The sequence below is a fragment of the Heloderma suspectum genome, chromosome 5 (genome assembly GCF_057233095.1).
Source record: "Heloderma suspectum isolate Gila_16-S chromosome 5, 16-S_ref, whole genome shotgun sequence".
Classification (NCBI taxonomy): domain Eukaryota; kingdom Metazoa; phylum Chordata; class Lepidosauria; order Squamata; family Helodermatidae; genus Heloderma; species Heloderma suspectum.
The window spans coordinates 141,136,079-141,161,525 of NC_139462.1; the positions used below are offsets into that span (position 1 = coordinate 141,136,079).

The following is a 25,447-nucleotide window of genomic DNA, read 5'->3' on the forward strand; positions in this document are numbered from 1 at the left end:
TTTTCCTGCCTTCCAAATTCTAGGCAGTGCCAGGAACCTTTTGCAGTGCCCTCAGTCATTAATATCAGAATTGGCTGAGCTTTAATTGTGACTTGTAAAGTTGTTTTATTGCTTATGCTGTCAAGAATCAATGTCTGTGCTTAATGGGCAGTGTGTAACTTCAGTCAAGGAGAGTTATTCTTTGATTTTATTTAATATTCCATTGGCAAAGATACACACACAGTACTTTATTCAGAGTTTAATCTCTGGTATGTAACGATCGTATGCCCTAAATTCATGAATAGATTTTTTTATTGTAGTAGTAGCTGTATTTTTTAAATGAATGCTGTGTTTTGCACTTGATCTTGTATGTCCAAAATACGTTAAAGAAAAGAGACTGACAGTGCAATCATATGCATGTCTGCTGAGAAGTAAGTTCAGTGGGGCTTCTTTCAGGTAAGTGTGTTTAGGATTGCTGCCTAAGGACTCCATCTAGACAAAATTAACTATTTTAAGTCATACTGATTTCAGTGGGTATTGTGTTCATGTGGTTAATTATTTTTCCCACTGAAATCAGTGGGATTTTAAATGGCTAGATCATTCTGTAACTATCAGTAGATGTATTGCCAACCATAACATCTGGCAACATGCTTCATCTCCTTCATCAACCTCATTCATATCTATATCTGTATCTATCTATCTATCTATCTATCTATATATATATATATATGCTAATAAAATGACTCATGTAGTTAAGATTAATTGCTTATATGAACATTTACAGGATTAGAGCTTTTCTTCATTTTGAAAGGTACTTCTTCTATTTCTAGTCCATCCTTTACATGTATCTGTTCAATCCCCTGTGCAGTAAAAAAAAAAAAAAAAATACCAGAACTTGTTCAATATCTTTCACTGGTGAAGATGGACCCCCCCACACACAAAAATCAATATACATGACTGAAATCCTGTGGGTCCCTAGGAAGGCATCCCAAGGGTCTGCAGAGAGGGGAGGTCCATGGTGGAGCTCATTTCCTTAAGGTGCTGTGATAATTATTCAAGCTTTTTGAAGTAATTAGATCTTTCTTAAAACAAGCCTACATATGTAAGTCGAAGAGGAGGATTAAGACATCACTATAACCTCAGAAGAATCTAAATGTTAAGTGACTTAAGGATTTCAGATTTTCTTAAAAAAATGTGTTTTCTTTAACATGACAAGCACTTGGGGAAATAATTATCAAGATTAGACTTAGTGTGGAGCCTAGGGATGGGGAGACTTTCATTTTATTCACATTTTGATAACAAACTGACCTAATTCACACTTGCTGAACTAAAACACAAACTGAAACACAGTTATCCCCCTGACTCTCCCTTTCAACTTTCTGTTAACTGATGCCATTATTTCTGAGAAATTTCCTGCTTTAAAATTCAATGTGGCCACGTTGGTCTTTCTGGGCAACTTTTCACTTACATATATTTTGAGAGAGCTTTGGGTTAAATCCAATGTTGCATGAGTAGTCTTCCCCTCACTCAACCCCTTCATCTCCTCCCCCATGCAGCCCTCCACAGCCCCAAAATCTGCTCTGGAGAGTGCCTCAACCCTCTGGAGCAGATCTGTGGCGTGTACGGGGGAGGGAAAAACCGTTCTGCCAGCAGTTTTCATTCCACTGGTAGATGGCGAGATATAACCAAGTAGTTTGACAGTTTACATCTTATACCAAGTCCTGGGTACCACTTAGAATTAAGTCAAGGGTTGCCACCCCTTTACTCAGCTCCATGACTAACTGTTCTAAGGCACAGTCACTTATATCTAGAAATGTAGTCTATCATGTTTTCAACATAGATTTAATCAGTCAATGGGAAGATAATCGGGCATTCATTATTACAGTATTTTCTTCCGTTGGCTGTGTTTCTGAGTTTTTCCTCCATCTTGACATCGCCCTAAGAATTGTGTTTGGGCAGGCAACAAAATATTCCCAGTAAGAAATTACTTGTTGGATCTGATGTTTCTACCCACTGTGGGCGAATTCACATGTAATGCTAAGCCACTCCTGCGAAAAAACTATGCAGTGTGGGTTGTTCGCTGAACAACCCACAGTACGCCCAACAGATGATGGGACTTACCATGGCTTGTTGTCCCCCTTTTTTCCCCTCAGACTTCCAGCCAGTTCTGCCACACATCCCAGAGGACTTTGCAACAAGAACCATCTTGTCTCCTCTGCACTGTGATCACTATCCCTTTTCTTTCCCTGGCTTTTTTTTCTTTGCTACCTCAAAAATGTGCAATTGGGGTCTCTCCAGTCACAACCCCTTTTCGTTCACCACCTTTTTTCGATTCCTTAAAATGCGCAGTTGGGGTCAAAACCATGGTTTTTTGCTTTTCATCAGTCTTTTGCGGGTGCACAAGTGGGCACTTACGGCTGTCTGATATATGGAGTCTTGCCTGGTCAATTCCTTATCTGTTTCAGCAGTCAAAGGGAGCAGTGAAGGGGAGTAGGTAACATACAAGGAAACTGACAAGATGAGGTTGCCTGTTGGCTGATTAGTGTACAGTTGTGAAGGACAGGAGGAGAAATAATACTAAGGGGAAGGAGGAACTCAGTGCCACAATTCAAAAGCACTGAAAACGGGGGGGTGGGGAGCCAAAAGAGTAAGTGTGCCAAAATGGGGGGGGGACACAATATTTTCCCCTTCGCGATGTGTTCCTCTTGATTTTAAGTGTTGGGTTGACACTTCTCACTGTCCACCACCTTTTCAGCACTTTCCCAACTCTCCAGCTACTCCAGAAAGGGGAGATCTTAACTCCCCCTGCCCCTTTTGCCACTTCTTTGGTGATAAATTTTGAAAAAAGAGATTAGTACCGGATTTATGTAATAAGCTGTAGAAGACTGAAGAATGATACTTTACTGGTTTTTGCCATGTTTTGTCTAGGCAACTTACAGCTTTCAAATGATATTCCTAGCATGGATGATGTAGTTCTGGATCTGTCTGAAATAGAGGAGACTACTTCTGTTAGCAGCTGCTTTGCCTCAGAGGACACCACAGAAGATTCAGGTGTAATGAGTTCCCTTTCTGATATTGTATCATTGGATTCTCAAAATGACAGTATGAGGTCAAGAGAGAAGTCGATTGGTGCCCAGGAGACATTGGCTGAAATGGATTCCATGTTTGTTGCAGAGGCTTGTTCTGTAAGGAATAGTTCCTTCAACAGTGATGAGTCTGGGAACATTCACCAAAGGTAAGTCTCATTTGTAAGGCAATCTGGAAGAGTGATCTTTGCTTAGTCTAGTGTTTTGCAAGCTAACCTTTTTTACCTTTTGTTGCTGTATTAACAGCCAGCACCAATTTCACACCTAAGGGTTCATCCTGATGAAGAAGTTTGATGCCAAAACAATCTAATACCATATGTTCATAGCAATTAACATACGTCATTTTTTGTAATTACTTCTGTTGCGGGCTTTTGTTTTCCACATTGAATTCCTCAGTGTCCCTTGTGCCTTCGAGTAATCATGTATTTTTAGCTACTTCTGCAGTGTTAGATACACTGGGTATATCCTGCTCTTTTTCCCTATCTTTCCATATTCTTCCTATACCATAACACAATATTAATTTTGTATCGTGCAAATCTGGGCTCTGGAGTGTAGGTAAAAGGATACTGCCAGGTCAAAAGCAGACTTTGTGGGGGAAGTGTTATTTATGGAACCTAACATTGATTTTCACATGCTTCTGGAAACCAGGATTCGTCCCCTAAATAATTCTGTAAACTTTCTTAACTCCAACACTGTGATATTGACATGGAATAGAAAGCAAGGAAATAAAATAAATTAGAAAGAGGCTATGCAAAATAAAGTTATCAGTGTTTCATGGGGGAAGTCAGTTTGTCTGTAGTTTTAATAAGGTTAACAGGTATCCCCATGCAGAAGGTGACAACGGAACATCGTTCCATGCATGTGATCTTCTAGGCAGGTGTCTATTTGCTTTTCATTGAAGTAATGAGGGTAAAATCATGCTCCATATGGATCCTATCCAACCCTGGAGATGGGAAAGGGCTTGGTGTTTCATTCTTGTCCTGCTCCTTTGGCTCTGACAGGCCCATTAAATTGACCTGGAATTTATAGGGACAAGCCAAACTGAAAGTGTAGAATTCTGTTGACCTCAACCCACTTTGGATATTTGCCCATTCCAAATTTCACTCCGACACAATACTATTTATGAGACATTCTAGTAAAATAGACAAGGAAATGGTTAGTACAAGATAAGATTGTTTCTGCTACTTTAATGCATGCAGAATAAGCCATACTGCACATGGTTTTTTTTTTCATATCTATGCAAGTGGCTCCCAGTATTCAAGATGGTGTCTTGATGGTGTCTATTGGCCGTATACCCATTCTTATTTATTTATTCAAAGACTTAAATCCCACCATTCCAATGCATTTTACATTCCCTAATACATTTTACATTCCAGCTAACAGCAAATACCAATAAAATCACAACACGTCAACTAAAAACAATAAAAATATATTTTAAAATATATTAAAATATATATATGGAGGCATAGCAGATAAAAGCAACTAAAATAAAGAGTTTGCAGACATAAGATGTGAGTTCAGCTGCTCAAATGTCTACCAGGTTAAATAAGTTTTAAAAAGACATTGTTAAGTATGTCAAGGATGGATTATTACTTTGTGAACCAGCTTGAATGCCATTTGGCAGAAAGCTGGCATACAGATCTTTTAAATCAATAAATGCATATTGTTATTTATGTATATTGTGCTATCAGTAGTGGTGCTTCATAACAGGGGTGGGCAACTTGTATGGCTCAAAGGGCCACAAGTGATGTTGCATGGGCAACCAGGGGCCGCACACACACACATACATTTCTGTGCATCTGTGCATACACACACCTCCTGCAGATTTCTGCAGCATGGAGGAGCTTCTAACCTTGCCCCCATCCTAATTATATAACATATTATTCCTGGGATGGTGGCAAGGTTAAATCCTCTCCCTCCCCCAATCACAGTGATCTTATTGGGAAAGAAGGCATGCAGGAATGACTCTCTGGATATGCCCTCTTTCCCAGCATTCTGGGAAACAGGGACCCACATGAGGACAGTCATTCTCATGTGCCCTGCTTCCCAGCAGAATTGGGAAATGGGGTGCATAGGTATGACAGTCATGTGCCCTGTGTTGCAGCAGCCAGTGGGGTTGGGGGTGAGGGCACCCACAGCAGGCTGCATGCAGGTTGGGTGTTGCCCATCGCTGCTTTAATGTAAGAAAAAATATAGGTCCCTGCCCCCAAGGAGTTTATATTTACAATAATCATATCACACATTTATCTGAACTTAGACTAAAGAAGTAGTGCAGGACAGGCCTAGAACACAGAAGTCCTCAATGGTGTGTGTGTGTGTGTGTGTGTGTGTGTGTGTGAGAGAGAGAGAGAGAGAGAGAGAGAGAATGACCAATAACTTCCGTGTAAGATTTTGCTTGTGCTCCAGGAAGTATTAAACAGTCTTGCAAAGATTAGTTCATTTTATCCTTTAATTCATTTTGTCAAGGCTTCAGAGGCCTTCAGGCATGGGTGGCTTTATAACCCAAAAGTAATTATTATCATTATGGTGATTATAAGGGATGTATGACTTAAGTCTGAGAAAGTGAAACTGCAAACCTTTTGAAAACCACAGCAGAGAATTGCAAACACTGCCCATCAGCTTCCAGCTATGAGACAACATGCTACAGACTTCATGCTTGCATATTATCTCGGATGGCTCCCTTTATTTCTCTAAACATTAGGTTTCCTTTCTAATGATTATCTGTGGTTTGCTTAGATTGTAGGATCCTTTGAGCAGCTTGTTTGCACGTTATGGAAAGGCATACAATACCCCTAAGTCCTAGATAAAAAAGCAGTTGCTTAGCCACCACATTCTTCCCATCTCCAGAACTGCCAGTCATTATGACCATCAACTCATAATAATGATAAAGTTTTCTATTTATCTGTGGTAGTTAACCACCAGTGTTAATACTTCCAAAATAAGAGCTACTGTTACTGCAGCCTATCTGCAAGTCATGACATTGAAGCCCATAATCCTAGATTATGTTGGCTGGTGGTACATGTTTAGGGGTGAAAGAAAAGGATGTTGCATAACATTGAAGATACTCTGATCTTTATCATTAATTCATGTGTGTGCCAGGTTGAACTTGGCATTGATTCTGCGGCAAGGAGCTGGTTCACATTGCAACAGTGCTGCCCAATTTAATCTAGGCTACCACATTTGGCTCACTGGTGCCTGTCCACAGATATACACATGGAGGAAGTACTGTGTGAGTCAAATGCGTACATGGGATTACAGAGTTAACTCCTCAAGGGAGAGGAGGTCAGCCAGCTTGAGGTAAGCTTCTGCTCTGAAACCAGGAGGCAAGCACTTGTGTCAACGTCAGGAGGAAACAGTGCTTCCCCTACAATCCCCACACGATTTCCTGCCTCTGAAGGGGGGGCAGATATCAGTGCAAGAACCCACATCAACAACAAGAACAAGAAAAAAGACAGAAGATGCAAAAATGTAAAATACAGAACAGATGTAACATCAGCAGAGGCATGCAGGAGTTGATTGGAGCTCGGTAGGGCCATCACCAGAGTTTTCAAATCCACCCGCCAATTGCACGCCTCTCACTGAACCAGCCACCGATGCAATGAATATGGACTTGAGCACGCTCCGGGAGAGAGCGCAGGACAGGAAGGACTGGCGTGCTATGGTCCATGGGGTCACGAAGAGTCGGACATGACTGAACAACAACACTGAACCAGCACTAGAGGCAATCTTTCCACCCATGAGCTAGATGCCCCTGTTGCTGCCCTCATTTCCAAAGCTCTCCTTCCCTAAGTCCCACCAGCTAACATAATAGAAGCCTCCTTACACAAAGGCTTTGTATGTGCCTCCACAGCACTCCAAGCATCAGTGCCTCTTGTGGCCCATGCCATCTTCACCTGGTCCAACAACATCTACGTAGGTGAAGCAAGCCTGGACGATAAGATGAGAGATGCCCTGCACAAGCTGTCCCATGGCTCGGCCTTTCTAACAGACCCCTCACAAGAGGTCATGGGCATGGGATGTAATGTGGTAGCCAGTTGCAGTCTGTGACTAGGGAATTGGGGTGGGGGGGATGCGAAGTCAAAGGCTAACCTGGCCGGAGCCCCATTCTCAGGAAAACAACTCTTTGATGGCCCCTGGAAAGTACAGAAAGAAGGCTATGTCCAATCCACAAAAAAGAGAGGGCACAAAGCTGAGCAAGCCCACACTCCTTTTGTCCATACAAGAGACCCTGCTCCAGAAAGCAATCCTACAGAGATTCCAAGCCAAGATGGCAACAGTCCACCAAGACCAAGTCGAGCTTCTTGGCCCAGCATGCCAACAAGAAACCCCCCTCTTCATGATTATTCCCTTTCCTTGTTCTACTCCAGCAGTCCCTCCAGACACCAGATAATCTCATTTAGCCGTTCTCTAGCTGCTCCAGATCTGGGACATTAAACATGTCCCCATTCAGGAAAGGAGACTGGGGTTGTATTCAGTATTCTTCAAAACCTCATATGCATGCACACATTCTGAGCAGCAATCCCGATCCAAAAACCGGTTTCTCTACCACTAATAGCTGCAGGGAAACAGCAACCTCTGCATCAGGAGCGCTGGTAGGGAGCAAGGTTAAAGTCCCCCCTTCCAGTGATACCGATCAAAATGGCTCCCCCCGAGCTGCTAATAGTGATGCCAGGAAAGCAGTCTTTTCCCTGCTGTCCAGCTGATTCCTGATCAGCTCAGCTGTGGGGGAAAGTGGGTGGGCAGGCCAGTGTTGTGTCAAGCCACATGGGGAGCAGCTGAGGGCCACATGTGGCCCATGGACCATGGGTTGCTCACCTGGGGTTTAGATAGTCTCTAGGTTCACAATCCAAATGTTTGGATAGTGCCCAATGGGATTGTCATAATAGCTGACATCTCTGAGTTACACAGTACTATAAACAACAATCAAAATTATATTCTACATGCAGCTTTGTAGCTTGCCTGCTTTAAAAAAATTTTTTTTGCAATTATAACAAAACAAAAAAGGAGGGGACCTGCAAACAATAACACCAAAAGCAAGAACATAAGAAAAACAAATAATTAAAATTTCACAGAGATATTTAAATATTGCATTAACTGCAGTGAGCTCTTCCATCTCAGTGATCCCTCACATATGCAATTTTTGTCCTCCCATGCCCCCATTTTTCCCATCTGATGTTCCTTTTCATCACTTGCTGTGTTAAAAACAGGTTCTTTGGTGTATTGGTTGGCCAGTAGTTAACCTGCAGTGCACCTGCACTCTCTCTCTTTCTCTCTCTCTCTCTCTCTCTCTCTCGTGACTTAAAAAGTAATAAATATCACTCCCTCTAATAGCAAACTCGGGAGGTGAAAGTATGCCCAAAGTCTTGTATTCCATCTCCCTGTACTAAGACAGGATCCTCTACTCATTATCTCAAATCGCCAATACTTTTCCATATTAAGAATGTCTTCCAGTGTAGTGGCCTTGGAAAATTTCATCCAAATGCCTATACCACAACCACTAAATATTAAAAAATAATTAGATTATAAAATGCCCAAGTAGCCCTGGAAACTTTCACTGGTCGTTTCTCTCCCTCTTGAAAATCTTGCACAACTTTAATATTTCTTCCTTTAATTACTTCCTTACCTCTTTGCAATATTTTCCTGGATGCTTATCTTTTCCAGTGTGTATCATAGTGAATGATGATAAATCGGGTATTATGCATAGGTTCTTGTGGATCATATCAGCTGCATTTCCCCTTTCAGGAAAAAAAACAAAAACATCTTCGCAAAAGTGTAGCAGATCAATCTGACATACTTTACCTCTGGTGATCCCCTGTGGCTGCTCTTGGCCCATTTTCTATTATGAGTAAGAGGTTATGTCCTCTGATGTCACTCCATTGTCTTTCTCTTTGCAGAGCTTGACCCCACATATCTAATGGGCAGGCTGCTCTGGGGAATTGCACACTGAATTAATAGAAGTTCACTATTCTTAAAGTTAACTAGGATAGTTCATGGAACCTCCATATTCAGGGACAATATACCTCTGATTACCAGATGCTGGGGACGTAAAACAAGAGGAGGGGCTGTTGCCTTCAAACCTAGTTTCTGGGCTTCCCAGAAGCCTCTGGCTGGCCACTGTTGGGAAAAGGATGCGGGACTAGATGGCCCTTTGGTCTGACCCAGATGGACGCGTAAATATTTTTATACCAAAAAGAGCTAGCTTTTCTCTGTTTCAGCTTGCAGCTCACACAAAAGCATTACTCATTCTTTTTTTTTTCCTGAGGCACAAAATAAGTTAGACTCAGAAACTTCTACTGTGCTACAATCCTGTGATCTAATCTGCAACAGAGCCAAACTGTTCTCTTGATGTACTGGAAAGTGCACGTCACTTGGGACTGTTAGATAATAGTCATCATTTGCCTTCAGTACAAAGTTTTCTGGAAGTGTAAGAAATGGTGAATATAACTGCTGCACTTTGTTTTCTTGTTCAATTACAATGTGTCCCCGCTTATATCATTTATGAAATAAATGATAAGAGCACCGATGACGAGCAGACATTTGAAGTGGAACAGGAACTGCTGTCTTAATATACCAGGCACCTACACATCACTGAATTGTTTACCTTTGTCAAAAGGTACAATTTGTGCAGAAGTTGAATTCAGCTGTTACACAAAGTATACGTTGCTTTCAACAGACCTCATTATGTCCTGTAATATTCATAGAAGCAACACTCCTACACATGTGGGAGAACTAGGGGCTGATGCCAGGAGAGGGAGTTGGATGGCTGGACTGAAACACCAGATTAGCTATGGGTGTGTCAGACAGACTTCTGGAGTCAGTTACCCAACACCTGTAAAATAGGGGTAATTGTGGTATACCTTGGAAGGGTAAAGTGGACCTGAATAAGAAAATATTATTATCCAGTCTGAAACTACACAACAAAGGTGGAGGAAAGCAGGGGTGAAAAGCCTAAGACTGCCCTTTTCCCCTAAGCCAGGGGTGGGCAACTTCAGGCGGTCGGGGGGCCAACTCCCTTGCCCAGACATGTTGCGGGCTGCCTGTTCTCTGCTGAATTTGTCAGTTCTAAGCCTCTGTAGTGGCTTGCCGACAGAATTTGGTGGACAACCACTACACCCCTCCCCGCTATATTTTCGTTATTGGTAGTGTGGCAGAGGGCAATGCGGCTGCACTGTGGGGCAGCAAGGGTGACATGGAGGCCATTTGTTGCCCACCCCTGCCTTGCACAATAAAGTGCTCCCAATTTACAAGCAGTATAATACTACTTAGAAAAGAAAGTATCTTGGGGCTTTTACATTAGAAGAATATCTAGGCCATTTTTAGAAGTCATGTTCTCTGATCACTGAGCCATGGTTTGGTGTTCTATAATGAATCATGGGCTCACATGCTTCTCCCGCACCCCCCTCCTCCTGCCCACAGGGGTTCCCCTCTCACTTTTTGATTAGTGATAACTATGATTTCCCATGACTTCTGAAAAAGCACAATGATAGTTATCATTAACCATAGTTTGCTCTCAAATCAGAGATTGAACTCAGGTTTGAAAATGGAAATTGAAACCAGGATTGGATTCCAGTGTCCATTTCTCATCTGAGAGCAAACGGTGGTTATTGGTAACAATGGCTCTACCAGTTCAGACATCATGGTAAGTGGTAGATATCATAAACCAGGGAAGAGGGAGGGAGAAGATTGTGTTAGTCCATTGGAAGTAGTGCACAAGCCTGAGAAGGAAGGAAGAATGGGAAAATGCATGAACCCAAGAGGCACTTTCGATAGTGAAACTATTGCTTGGCTATCAGAGAGCCTGACATCTGAACCAGGTTTTAATGTTTCATAGAGAGTGATTACTAATAATGCAAAATAAATTGTCATTTTAGACTTCAGTCCCTGTTTCCTTTAAGTAGCTTCCTCTGACTGAGGTTACCAGAATTTCTCTTCACAATACTTGGGGTGGGGAGTGGAAGGCTGCAATTACTCATAATGGTGCATTCATCAGCAAGGCTACCTTCAAGTTGTGGCTGTGCTGGAACAAATGTTCACAGTCTGATTTATTGTCAAACCCATATATTTTATATTGCTTTAACCAAAGAATTAGTCCCACACCCGGTGGTTCTGTTGTATTTTTTGTGAAGAGCATATTACTTTTGGTAGCCAATGGCCTCTAATAATAAGTTAGTATTTAAATAGTGCTTTTCACTTATATCTCGGTAGTCCATATAGCAACCCTGTAAAGAAGGCCAGTATTATTATAACCATGTTACACATTGTGAAGACAGGGCTGAGTTTGATAGGGACTTGCCTTAGGCCACCCTTTTGAGTTCTTAGCTGAGGTGAACTATGTATGGCCTAGCCACAGATCATGCTCTTAATTACCACTTTGCATGAGCACTCATAATGATTTTCCTTCATGTCCTATTAGTGGACTTATTTCAAGTATTTCGAATCCATTATTTTTTAAATACCTAATACATTTGGACACGAGCTCTCTCATAAAGGCCCTGCTTCCATGGAGCAGATTTGACAAAGTGCTACTTTAACCTTCACTTTTGTCTGCAGCCGATTAAGTGGCTGCAATGGGGCAATCATACGCTGTGACCTCAGTTTGACAAAATGCAACAGTCAGTAATTTAGCGTTTCTGGGTCTTTGCTGTTCTCAAGTGTTATACACTGTTGTATGAACTTCTGCTAATCCATCTCTTCCTTTAAGACATTCCCAGGTGGTGTAATTTCAACACCTTGTATTCTAGAGACAAAAGGTCCAGAGTTTATCATGTTCTTTCCTGTGTCAAAAAGAGTGTGTGAGAAAGGGCCACTGGCAATAGTTATCTGGCCTGTAAGACGCTATCAGAAAAAGGCCTTGTGTTTTGCTTGAATTCAAGCCAAAGCAGGCCTGACAACAACAACAAAAGATCTATAGAGGCAAGGTTCTTTTTTCAGAAGAGAAAGGAAAGGCCCTGGAAAGAAAGTGTTGTGCTGTGTGTGGTTTTTAAACTGTGCTACTGCTAAATATGCTTGTGTAAAAAAAAACCTGAAAGTCATGAATGGGGAACCTCTGGCCTATGGGCCAAATTCAGCCCACCAGGCCTCTCTGTCTAGTCTGTAAAAGCAGAAGCCACTCCCTGAAGCCCCACCCCCTCAGAGAAGAAAGAGGGATCAAAGGGGCAGTTCCCAACTACGCCACAGCCTCAAGGAGGCTCAAGGACCCTAGCTGGGGAAGGCAAGGGCAGAGAGAAAATGGCTCCCGACTGAGCCATGGGCTCAAGGATCATTCTGTGAGCTGTTGGCTTCATCCGCTTTGCTCCGCCTCACCTATCCTGGCTGGGAAAGGCGAGGGCAGAGCAAAGCTGGCTTCTGTCCAAACCAGCAGCTCAAGGAGTGCCAGGAATGGCGAGGGCAAGTTGGCTCCCAGATGAGCTGGTGGCTGAAGGTGTGATCCTCAAGCCACAGGTTCAGTCTGTTTTGCTCCACCCTTGCCTTTCCTGGTTGGGAAACGCAAGGGTGGAGCAAACGCAGCTCCTGACCAAGCTGTTGGCTCAAGCAGCAACGTTTGAGCCACTGGCTCAGTCTGCTTTACCCCACCTTCACCTTTCCCAACCAGGAAAGGTGAGTGTGGAGCGAAGCTGGCTCCCAGCTGAGCTGCAGTGTCCTCAAGACTGCAGCTCAGTTGGGAGGCACTCCTGGCCTCTCTCCCTTCTGTGTGCATGTCTGTCTGTCTGTGTGAATGAGATGTTTGCCTGTGAATGGGGTGTGAGTGTGTGTGCCAGGAGTGGGTCTGCCCACTTTGGGCAGTGGCCCCAGCTACTGCTGGCATACAGACCCTGACGTCCCAGCACTTGGGATGATAAAGGTTCTTCACCCCTGCTTTAAAGGTATTTTGGTATCATATTGGAGCTGTATTCTACTCAGTCTTTCTGTCTCCAGGTGTGTTGAGGCTCTAGTGCTAGAAACTGCAAAAGAGCCAAGGGTAGCATGAATGCAAAAATTAATAAGAAAGGTGGGTACAAATGGCACTTTCCTAAAAGTTAAATGTGAGACCAAAATACAAATTTCTGTTGCTACCTCTAGTTATAAATTATTACTAGCAGTGTTCTTGTGGAGCTCCAAAAGACTTGTCCGTGGGAAAAGTAATATTTCTTAATTATTATTTCTTTTTCTGCAAGAGGAAGGGAGAGAAAATGAGAGGGAGGAGTGGGACACAGATTATGCAAAAGAACATGGATTTAGCTGGGGAGAGGGGAAGAAAATTCCTGATCATGTTTGTGGTCTCTGTGCAGTACCACATATGGAATCTGTATATACAGAGCCTCCACCAGGATCTTCTAAAACTCTAGCTACAGAGGCCCACTGCCCTAATTTCCTAAAAATCACCGTCATAACCAGCATTGTTCTTTTTAAAGTCCTTTGAGGATAGGGAAATACCATGACTTTTGAAGCATACTGACAATATGTATATTTCATTGTTGGGAATCTTATAGGCATGAGTGTTATATTCTAGTTGATGGTAATGCCTCAAGCTTACTGATGCCCTAAACCACCACAACCACCCATAGGATGTACCCAGACTCAATTGCTATGTCCTTTGCGCTAACATTGCTGGGTTTGTTGCAAATTAATGAACTTGAGGAAGGCTCTGATATTCATTGAGTCACCACCTTCTTCTGAGCACAGATGCCAGCTTTAACCTAGGAACTCTTCCTCCATACACTGTAAAGGTTTATTTCTGAGCAGTGTTACTGAGAAGTTTAGCCATGATGGCTTTTGTACATGTGAAGTTTAGATTTTGCATTTGGGTTGGCATCACTCTAGTGCCTTGTCTAATATGCCAAAGAAGTCTTTTGTTTTAGGAAGAGCTGCACGGGCAAGAGTCTCATGGCAGTTAGGAGCAAGAGAATCTTGATGGTAGTATGTTTGGCTACCCACCTGCATTGTAATAGAAGTTCATGCAGTATGCAGGAACTCCAAATACATTCAGATGCCTTCCTGACTACCTGTTCACCATCCCAGTCAGGCAACCCATGATGATAAAATAAATTAGCCAGTCTAAAGCCTTGGCAGGAAATATGGTTGAAGCAACCTCACCTCAAGATAGATCAACAGGTTTAAAACACCACCATGGTACCCTTTGTTCTAGAAACCCCCACTGAATTGTGTCTCAGCAGCAGGACTTTTGTAATGCTTAATCAGCCAGCTCTAACTCAGCCATACACCTGAGTCCAAAGGAAGGCTCCTATTTGTCCCCAGAGCCACACTATTGTACAATTTGTTCAACCCCACCCTGAGTCTGCCCGAAGTCATTGCCCCTTTGTGCGCTCAACCGGTAGTCTATAACTGCCCTTGAGTTCAGCCACCTAGCGTGCGTTTTTATCATGGGAGCCAACATGGGCAAATACTCGGTCACTCAGATCCAAGATTCACCCGGGGTTTGCTTGGCTTCCATTCCCCATGATCCATTTTTAGCACTCTTCTTCTCCAGTGTCTAACCCATGTTTCCAGGGCCAAAGTTCCTTTCTCCTTGCTTGCATCACATTGTATGCCCTGATAGAGCCATTGCCTTGTATACCCAGATAGAGCTTCACCCCTCGTGAAGTGCCATTGCTGCATTCTGAATGCATCCATCTCAGTGGGGTCACTGACATGCACTGGAAGCCCAGTTGCTTGTCATAAGGAGTACAGGAAGGAGACCTCCGTTTGCATGTGCAGCTGCATTCATGTGGCTGTAGATCTCTATGGCCTACCTTCTTTGACATACAAGGCAACCATGCCTCACAGTGAGGCCACAGGGCTGTTAAGGTCATGGAGTTTAATCTCATTGGGTTTTTAAGTGGACAAGATAGTGGTCTAGGGCATTGGGTTGAGGTGTTTTAGAGTCTTCAATCAATCTCAACTCCATACTTATCTAGCTAGCTTCTTTTCCTTGCCTCCTACCCCAAAGTTCCCTTGCCTCTCTTTATGTTTGCTATTTTCCTCTGAGTCATTGGGATCCAAGGAGAGACCGTGCTCTAGGGCTCTCCATTCTAAATTGTATTTTTGATCTGAATCCTGTGCCTTTGTGGGGCTCTGGAGTCCCTTAGCCAGCCATTCAATCTCCCCATCGTTGCCTTTATTGTCCTGGCCTGAGTGTGACTGAAGACCACAATGTGGTCTGAAGTGATTACCCCATTGCATATCCAAAGTCTGGTAAAAGCCAGGGTAGCCTGTGCCCATGGTGCACGGGTAATGGTGATGGCACTTTCTAGAGCTACTACCATGATAGAAACTGCAGTGGCAGTGTTTACAGAACACACACAAGGGCACTGCTTCATGCAAATGGTTGTGAAAGTATGCTTAGCTCAGCCACAAACCCAACAATTAATGATATGCACTCCCAGTGCAATTGAGTGGGGTCTGCCATCTGAACTGGCCCTTGCTTGAAAAAAAGGGGGGATAAAGTGCAGTATCTGTTCACTTGGGCTGGAATTGATGGGGGTTGAATTTGGTTCAGCAGTACCAATACAAAATGGTACCTTTTCCCATTTTTTTTTAGGAGTAGGGATGATGACAAAATGATGGAAGCTAAGTTTGAGAATGCAGATGTGTTCATTGCAGCTGAGGTGCAACAGACCCTGGATGCGTTGGATGAAGATCTAGCAGGTAGGTTTAAGGTGAACATGCACATCTGTGGCGCAAAAAGAATAAAGGAAAGAGGCAAGTGATGACAGTCCATCAATTAGGCAGGTAAACAGCAGCCAAAACTGGAGACTCAAAGGACGTAGCAAAAATACCATAACCCAAACCCTATCCTAGTAGCACCATCTAACATTATACTTCATGAGACCATCCAGCTTCCATTGCCAGGGCTAACTTGTTTGGGACACCAGTCTGTTACTATGCTTCCACTGTAAATACCATGAGAGCACAGTGAGAATTGGTACAAGCAAATTGGAACAAGCAAATTGATTTCTTGATACCGCTACTTACTCTGGTCATTACATTGGAAGGATATTGACTATCTGTCCCCTGACAGAAGAAATTCAGTAGCAATGGATAGCTTAATTGTCTCTTAGCATATCTTCAGTAGACCTGTGTAGTGAAGAAATTTAGCCCTATGGGTTTTTTATTGCAGTAGAAGACTGCTACCTACAGCTTTGATTGAGAGAGCATACGGTTCCTGCTTGCTTTTTCTGTGCATTGCAAATAAAAATCTGAAAACCCTAAACAGGACTGGAGAGAGAAAGCTATAGCATCATTTCACAGAAATCCACCTATTTAGATACTAGAGTATATTCAGTATTCTGTGTTGCAGGCAAATGCATGTTCCTCTCATAACCTCTGGCAATTCTATCTCAGGGCTTGTTCACATCTTATATCTTCCAGTCCAGGGATTAATACCATGAATTGTATTATTCTTGATACATGGGAAAACAGCATGTGCAAACATGTAATATGTACAATTTGCTTTCTTAAGGGCTATGTTCTCTAAGTATTTGGAAGTGAACTTTGTAGATGACACATTATCCTATACCATTTTCATGGTTGGCCAGATATGGCAGTTGCTCAGTTTATCTGGGCACAATGCAGAGTAAGCAAAAGACATCTTGGAGAAAGTGTAAGTTAAACCAGTAGATTAAGAAATTATGGCTACAAACAGAGAATGGTATATCCAACTCAATGCACCCAATGGAGCTGTTGATTTTTTCTTTCTATCACTGGTCTCCTATTCTGCATGGCAAAGAGCTTTTGCAACGAACGTTTAAAAGGTAGTTTTCAATAAAGAGGGCTGCTGTTCCAAGAAAGTGTTAAATGCCCTTTAGAATCCCTTGGGACGCTCTTGATCATGATAATATTTTGGGATACATTGCAGTATCATGGTACATAGTTGTTGAAAGATTTATTGATTTTTTTTTACAGCGATGGAAGGTCCATATGATGATTCTGAAAGCAGATCTGTATCTAGTGAGATGAATGGTACATCCAGCCTTCTTCCACAAAACGATGAGGCTGCCCAAGATGTTTCACTTCCTGTGCCAGTGACAATCATAGATGAAGTTCTAGAAGATGATATCACAATCCACTCTGATAGAGAGAAAGAAAAACCTTTGTTTTCCAAGACAGATGGTAATGAAGATATTCCAGTTCATCCCATTAGCCTAGGGAAGCTGACCAATGAAAACAATAATACTGTATCTTTCAATAAGGAATATGTAGATGGTGAATCCAAGAGCTTATTACAACAGCAGTCACCTAAAGAAGAGTTTAGGCACCAAACTGAAGAAGAGCAGAAATGTGAGTTTGAGACACACACATCCTCATATGAAATAAAGAACAAGAAGGATGCAGCCCAGGAAGTAGTCTCCAAAAATGGGGTTGATTCTGAAAAATCCAGTGCCAAGGTGATTGTTTCTAACATCAAGCTTATGAATGAAGTTAATGGAGCAAAGGAGAAAGTAAGGCCATTGAATGAGGTGAATACCAAGGAAGGGCTTCCAAGCAAAATTAAAACTGAATTGGAACTCAGGCATGCATCAGCAAAAGCCCGTGATGAGAAGGAACATGTCCCATCACCATCTCTATGGTGTCCTCGTGTTCACAATGGAATTACAAACTATGAACCTAAAATTGGCCTGACAACCTTTAAAGTTGTTCCTCCCAAACCTGAATTAAAATATTTTGACAGAGATGCATCCCTCTCCACTGGTGCCATTAAAATAGATGAGTTAGGCAATCTGGTGACTCCAAATGTTGGTGATAATAGAAATGTCACAGTAAATATGACTTCAAGTGAAACAGAGAAAACTCTCATTGAGAGAGCAAAAGCATACTGGAGATCAAATTCTATGGAAAAACAATTGGAGGAGTCCCCAGTAGGCTGTTCTACTAAGCCAGTGGTCATCATCAATTCCAACCCCCCCAGTAAAATATCCAAAACTAAGCCTGACTGCCTTACAAGTCTGAAAGTTGCAACATCACCACTAGTTGGTTCCAGTTCAGTTGAAAATAATGTTGGGACTGGAAAAGCAAAGCCACCTGTTCATGTCCCACAGTCTTCAGTGAAAGCACTAGCAGTTCCAGTGGTCAACACAGATAAGGTGGAGCTCCCATTTCAGAAGCCCCAAAGAAGAACATCAAGCCATTATGTAGCCTCCGCCATTGCAAAATGCATTGATCCATCCCAGTTTAAAACCAGCCAAGAAAGGTATGACAGTGGAGAAGAGATGAGTAATGGAAAAGGGGTAAAAACAGAACCAATTCCTAAAAGATGTATTGTTATGGCCAAATACTGCACATCAGAAACACAGCCCACAAAAACAAAAGAATCTTACTCAAATATCTTCAGTTGCAGTAAAAATGTATCAAATACACTACCACTTGGTGCTTATTCTGGGCTGACAAATAACACTGCCAATATCAAATCACAGAATCAGACCAAACCTACTAATTGCTACAGGGAGCCATTTACCACAGTATCTTCTAAAGATTGTGGCATCATAAGAGGGGAGCCTGGTTGCAGCTTAATACAAAATATAATAGTTAGAGAAATGCCTTCTGTATTGAATCAAATGAGGGAGCAGGTTGATCAGGCAAACCCGCCCTCCCTTCTTAGATCATCTAATGCTCATTCATCCTCCATCACTTTCAGCTCCTTTGTGAAGTCAACTAGGGGGCATCCTATTAACAGTGGATCGGAATTAAATGGTACACTTACAGTTAACCATGTAGTTTCAGAAAAAGATGAAAAACTTGGCAATGCACCTACAAGGAATGAACCAGAGTTTGATATTAAATATGACAACATCTACAATGTTTTTGGGCCAAAAAAGAAGTTTAAACCAGTCATCCAGAAGCCACTTCCAAAAGATACATCACTACACAGTGCTTTAATGGAAGCCATTCAGACTGCAGGAGGAAGAGAAAACCTTCGAAAGGTAAAATAACTTGGCACAAAGCAGCTTTGGATGTTACAGGAAGCCCCACCAGCTGGATGCATGAACTTCCTGTAACATCAAAAACAGCTCTTAGACTGCTTAAAATGGCAGACGCTACCTTTTCACTTTAGCAGACATCATCCTGTTTCATGACAGCTGTTGTTTCCAGTGAGCTGCTGCACACATCACATTTGAAAACATGTATAATATCAAGATGCTGCACCAAGTTATTGTAAGTTCTGCACATACTGTGTGTTATGCAACAGCAATAACAGCTTCACATCTTTAAAGTACCAAAAGATGTGTAGCTATTTACTGCAGTGAGCAAGAGCTAATAATAATTAGCATATAAGATTAATTCTGTTCTTGTAGAAGTAATAATGTATAATCATGCAATGCATGGAAGAGATCTAATCAAACATAATAACAGAATACCTTAACTGGCACTGCCTTTGGTTCCAGAATATATATGGCAAGCCTGATTTCTTCATCTCTGATTAATAATGTGATCAATACTTCACAGGGCCAGCCAACTCTTATACACAAATAACATTTAATTTTCAGTATATTCAGGTCAGGTAAAGGCCTAGATCAGATAAGCCACCTTCCAACGGAGTGATCTTTCTGATACTCAAATTACCCAAGTTTCCAAACTTTAAGTAAAAAGTTGTGTCTTATTTTGTCATATGCTAGATTTCACCCAGCACAATAAATGGAACTCAGAAGAAGCCATTGTTTACAGAACCAGAGAATGAGCGCTCTGCCCTTCTGGCTGCCATTAGAGGTCATAGTGGAACCTCAAAGCTGAGAAAAGTAAGGACAAAACATTAGCATCCTTTCAGTAGCTTGTTGATCTATTGCACTGCATTATATCTGTGGCCTTGAAATGATGTAAATGAAGCTATGCTCTAGTTAGAAAGCCCTAAGCAAAAATTAAGCCAACACAGGCAAGGTGTTTAATGTCACATAAATTGTTAGCAAAATAGATCCAATTCTACACTCACTGACTCTACTGGACTTATACTACTTGCGACTGAAGATTAACACATTTTAAGTTAATACACATTTATTTGCTTAACATTTTGTTATTTATTTATGTATTTAACAATATTTATGAATCACTTGCATCAAAAGAAATTTCTAAGCAACAGACAAAACAATACGGTTTAAGATCATTATTAAATACGGTATATTATTACTGTATACAGAGGACAAGATTACCTTCCTGGGTATGCTTGTTTGAAAAGGTATGTTTTTAGTAGGCACCGAAAACCCATAAGGGTTGGCACCTTTCTAATTTGTAGTGGTAGGGAGGCCCAGAGAGTATTAAAGACCTTATTCTGAGCTATCATGGACTAGACCTCCGAAATCCTGGGCACCACCACGAGGATGTCTCCTAATGAGTGCAGCAACCAAACTGGTAGGTAAGGGGTCGGGGAATTTCTTAAGTGTCCTGGTCCTGAGTTGTTTAGGGCTTGTAAACAAGTGCAATGTTTTTATCTGAAGTTTTTATCTAAAATCTGTTTGGCAAAGGGACCATAACTCAGTGGTAGAGCATATAAAAGACCTCTACCTGAGATCCTGGAGAGTAGGATCAGAGTTGATAACAATGGGCTAGATGGACAAATAGTTTGACCTGGGGCCCATCTAAATGGAAATGCTTTGTGAAGCAATTTGGGCAAAATCCACATTTTCAAAGAATCGAATTAGTTCTTTCCACAGTACACACAGTGCTGTATTCCTCTGCTTTTGCAGCGTACATGGGAACTGAAGCCACATTAGTTGGAATGGGGTGGATGAGTCCTGCCACAAATAGAAATGAATGTCAGCATTGCTAGGTGTGGGGCATCCAATGAGTGGAGGCTTGCTCCCCCTCCCTCGCATGTTCAACGAAGTGCAATGGAGGACTTGCTTACAAGTACACGTTCATGACAAGCCCCACATACATACACACACAAATTTATGAGGCGGGCAGGCAAGCAGGCAGCCACTGCAGGCCAGAGACTGAGCAGAATGAGTAGGAGTGCAAGAGGCGCTGAGAGCAGAGGGCACGGAGCCAGCGAGAAGGGAGAGTGACTAGCATGTTGTCTGTGATGTATATTAATTGCCCAGTCAACAGGCCCCCCCCCAACAAACACAGGCTCAATGAAGTGCGTCTGAGTACATGTTCATGCAAATCATCTGCCCTGACAATCACCCTTTCTTAGCTGCGCAGCTTCGAATCAACAGGCATCCACCATTTCTCAGCCGTGCTCCTTCATAGCTACACAGTTTCAAAACAGCAGGGCTGGCTTCCCCCCCAACTCCCAAGCCTAGTAACTATTTAAAGTGAGAGGCAGCGACTGAGTCACTGTTTCTCAGCTGTGCTCCTGCATAGCTGCACAGTTTTAAAACAGCAGGGCTAGAAAAGTGGGACTGAAGACAATGAGTTACTTGCAGGTAGACATATTTACCCCTCTTCTCTCCCCATGCCCCTGCCCCACGCTACTTTCCCTTCTGCCAATTAGTGCTGCTTCCACCAGCCTGCACTGAAGCCAGCTGAGGTCACATGGACTCCCGAACAGCACTGAAGGTGCTGTGACAGGAAAATTCGGCACAAAATGAGTTTGAAAAAAAACTGTTTTTTTTTTTTGTTTTTTTTTTTAAACGCTGGTCTAGCTACAGAGAGCAGCATGCGTTATCTGACACTATTGATTTGGGGGTGGAGTAGAACTGGAGTAAAAGTCCCATGTAGATAGGGCTCTGGTAAAAGCTGGCTTCCTATATTCTGACAAGTCTGCTGAGATAAGAGATTTGACAAACAACTACAACTGCGATGAGACAGTAATTTACCATTGGTACCCTAGAGTCACATTATCTCTAGTTCAACCGTTCCTGTATATGGCCTGCTAGCTCAGTGGTACAAGGAGTAGGATTCCTGGATCTATGGCACCTGATAATTATAGGCCGACAGGAAGGTACTCCTGCCTTCCTTGTGGTTCTGTCAGTCAGATTGAAGAATGCTGCTGCGAAGAAGTGATGCTAATGACTTGCTTGCTCTTATATCCTAAATGTTAGCTTCCAATTATGTCATAAGCATTGGGGAAGCTTTTCTCTTTGAAAAACAAGCAGTCCTTTTTTATAGTGCTTTACAGAAACACACCCCTTGTTTTCCTTTTAGCTAATATTCTGTGTCATTAAGGGCCTTTTCATGCATTGTAGAGAGGAAAACCTGAGGTTGCTGCTGAATATACATTCAATGGATAGCAGCAGCCAATCATCACTAAGCGTACCTGTGTGATACACATTTGCAACCTAGACCCTAAAAAATCGAATGTGAAGTAGCCCATAGTACTTAATATACATGTTCTTAGGGCACGTATGTACCAATCCTTGCTGTACCGTTGCTTCAGCAAGCAAAGCAAGAGCATGAGAAATCATTCCTTTGTAACTGAGAACCATATGGCATCGCTGCTGCCACTATGCATGCCATGCCTACCTCACTGGTGCCACAATTGCCCCCATGTGTGATGCAGGCCTGCAGAGACCATACTGTGAGGCTCAGGCGAACACTGCAATCAACCTAATGCTGATTTTGCAAAGCTTCATGGTTCTCTTGCTCTTTGGGGGATTATATGATGACTCACTGACCTTGGTTTCCTACTCTATGGGCTTCTTCACACAGAGTTTTTATCCTGCTATTGAGTTTGGTTACTCACGGATGTTTGTGGGCCTTTAGATGACGTTGTTAACCCCCAGGGCGTCTCCCACACTAAATGACCTTTATTCCATTTTTTAAAAGATCGGAGATAATGAGCTATCAAATTGCCACACTTGAGTTCCGCTTCAGTTCCCTTGTGAAAAAGGAAAAGCTGCAGTAAGAGGTGCTAGATCACAGCACCATCTAGTGGCTGTATAGTGAAACATGGAAAACTCAGATAAGGAGGAAAAGAGGGGGAAGGAAGTGCATGTAAAGGGAGTGCGTCATGATCCTGTGTTTAAAACAGAAGCAAAAAGCCCTGTTTGAAATGCCGGATTTTAGGCTGGTGTAGAGATGCTCTATGAAGTGTGTGGATATTTAATATATTTAGATTTCCTTGACATTTTGAAAGTGAAATGCAGAAGTATGTGTGCTAATAAAGGGCTAATTGTCTTGGAAGAGTGCCTTGTTGATTTGCTTATTCTTGTTACTTCTTTTCAAATGGGATTAAAATGATACATTTTTCTTGAGATTTTAAAACAAATCAAGCTAAATTCAATGGCACAGATTTAGAGTTACCATCACTTTTATCAGTTTGTGATGGAGCTTGTTCCAGGGAAGATGAGGTCACCTAATGCATCATGTTAATTTGAAAACAGTTGTGGTTGTTTTCAACATAATAGAGTGGCGAACTGACAGCATTTTTGCCCTATGTGCCAAAAACAATTCCAGGATGCCAGAGTTCCAGTAAATAAAGGTTGAATTTCTGAGGGTGCTTCAAGGCCACATCCTTGATCCTGGTCACCAGTCCTTTTGAGTGATGTGAGAGAGCCAGAACAGATGTTCAGAATTAATAAACAAACAAAATCTGCTAGAAGTTTTACTTCAGTGGAACAAGCACAATTGTTCAGAGGGGGTGGGGGAGAGAGATTGAAATATGCACCCAGTATCTAATAACCATTGTTCCATTATTACTTTTACCTCCCTCCATCACTCCCAATTTTCTCATTGGTAGATCTCCTCATCTGCTTCTGAAGAGCTGCGGAGTTTCCAAAATGCAGAAGGAGCCTTGCAAAACAGAGCAACCTCTACAATAGAGCAGCAGTGTAATCCGCCACCCCCTCCTTTGCCATCAGCTCCTGCTCAGTTGATAATGAAAACTCCTAGATCCTTTACAAATAGAATAACAGACAACCCAGGGGATGCAAGGCAGGCCCTAATGGAAGCGATCCGCTCAGGCAGTGGGGCAGCACGTTTAAGAAAGGTAAATATTTTTTTTATGAGAAGGATGCTATGAAATTAGGAGGAAGTATGGGTTGGGGCCAGGTGATAGGGTGCAAGGCATTAGATCCAACATTGCATTAGTGGAAGTCCCCTACTGTGATTGGACCTTCTGTCCCCTCCCCACTTGCAGCCCGCCGTACCACCAGAAAATCTGCTCTGAAGGGTTTCTCAGCACTCGACCAGATCTTGAGGGTGCACAGGGGGCTATAGGAGAGGAACTGCCCCCCCCCCAGTTCTCCTGATGGAACTGCTTCTGTCAGAGGAATGGCAGCATTGGATCCAACCCAAGATAGGGAATCAGGAATGGGAGGAAGCACAAGAGGGAGTGGAAAGAAAATAATTCTTAAACTCCCACAAGACAAAGATAACCTTGCCTCAGGATTAGTTTTAAGATTAGCTGTGGGGCAATAAGCTGAATGGCCTGTTAATTTTTTGTAAGTATTTGTCATTCAATTCAGTGTGACTCCACAGAAAACCTCTAAAGAAAATGGAACTGGAGCATAAAGTGATCTGTCTTATGGTACAATAATATTAGGCTTCCATATTTTCACATTAGTCAGAAGCAGCTGTTACAAATTACATATAACTGATATGAGATGAGACTTTGAGCATCCTGATTTTGTTCACTTTTCTGTGGACCAAATCTCAGGACCAATTCAATTACTACCCCTCCCATGTGGAGAGCATTGAAAGACCAAGGGTGGAGGCATGCCTTCTAGGATTAAATTACTTCATTGGGCTCAGCATGGGAGCCCAGCCTCATGCAATATCTCTCTTCCAGCTTCTGGCCTGAATATATTCCACACAATTGGCTTGATTGTAGGAAGACCAGTACAAATATATCCTCCTGCAGAGTGCTTTCATATGGGAGGAGTAACATTTGAAGCTGCCCTCTTTCTCATCTACATGGGGTCCATTTAAATCTCTAGAGAAGATTGGCCTCTTGTACACACTAAGTAACTATGGGAGTGTATTATCCTTCAGTGGTAGAGTGTGGGCTTGCATGTAAGGGGCTTCAGACCAGACTCCAAGCATCTCTGGCAGTGGAGGCTGGTAGCTCCAATGTCAATGGGGCAATGAATCTGCTCCGGGTTTCAGTCAGAACTCCAAAGGAGCTATCCCAGGTGCAGAGCACTTGCATATAGCTCCTTCAGAGTCTGACTGAAACCCAGAGCGAATTCACTGCCCCATTGCCATTGGAACCACCAGCCTCCACTGATCTCAGGTTTGAGGAAACTTCTGCCCGAGATCCTGGAGAAGTCAGGTTTGAGATCTGCTGCCACTGAGTACTGACTGTACTAGGCTGCTTCAATCGGTTGGCCTGGCTCAATGCAAGAAGTCCCCTATTTGGATGTGTAGCACAATATATAAGAAAGGAATTCAAAGGATTCAGTAAAGTTGTTTCAGAATAATGCTAGTGAAACCCATGGAAATAGTTTATTTTTCTGATACTAATGAAGCTGTTCTAGAATTTCCCAGGGAATTAAGAGTATATCTTAACGTGATCTTGTGTGCGCTTGCAA

General features: G+C 42.5%; 1 protein-coding gene and 1 long non-coding RNA gene across 5 annotated transcripts in view; one reads left to right on the forward strand and one right to left on the reverse strand.

Annotated features, from left to right (window-relative positions):
* COBL (cordon-bleu WH2 repeat protein) overlaps positions 1-25,447 on the forward strand; it is a 209,363-nt gene that overhangs the window by 181,580 nt on the left and 2,336 nt on the right. For 2 of the 4 annotated variants that reach the window (XM_084857680.1, XM_084857683.1), the window contains 5 exons: positions 2,908-3,214; positions 15,583-15,689; positions 16,947-18,961; positions 19,655-19,774; positions 23,656-23,904. In XM_084857680.1, the coding sequence (XP_084713806.1) occupies positions 2,908-3,214; positions 15,583-15,689; positions 16,947-18,961; positions 19,655-19,774; positions 23,656-23,904 (2,798 nt within the window). Of the gene's footprint in view, positions 1-2,907; positions 3,215-15,582; positions 15,690-16,946; positions 18,962-19,654; positions 19,775-23,655; positions 23,977-25,447 lie in introns of those variants that run through there. The other 2 variants (XM_084857681.1, XM_084857684.1) reach the window with 1 other exon arrangement.
* The window catches only part of LOC146344583 (uncharacterized), a 111,193-nt gene that overhangs the window by 64,147 nt on the left and 21,599 nt on the right, over positions 1-25,447 (reverse strand). The gene's annotated exons all lie outside the window — the stretch shown is intronic.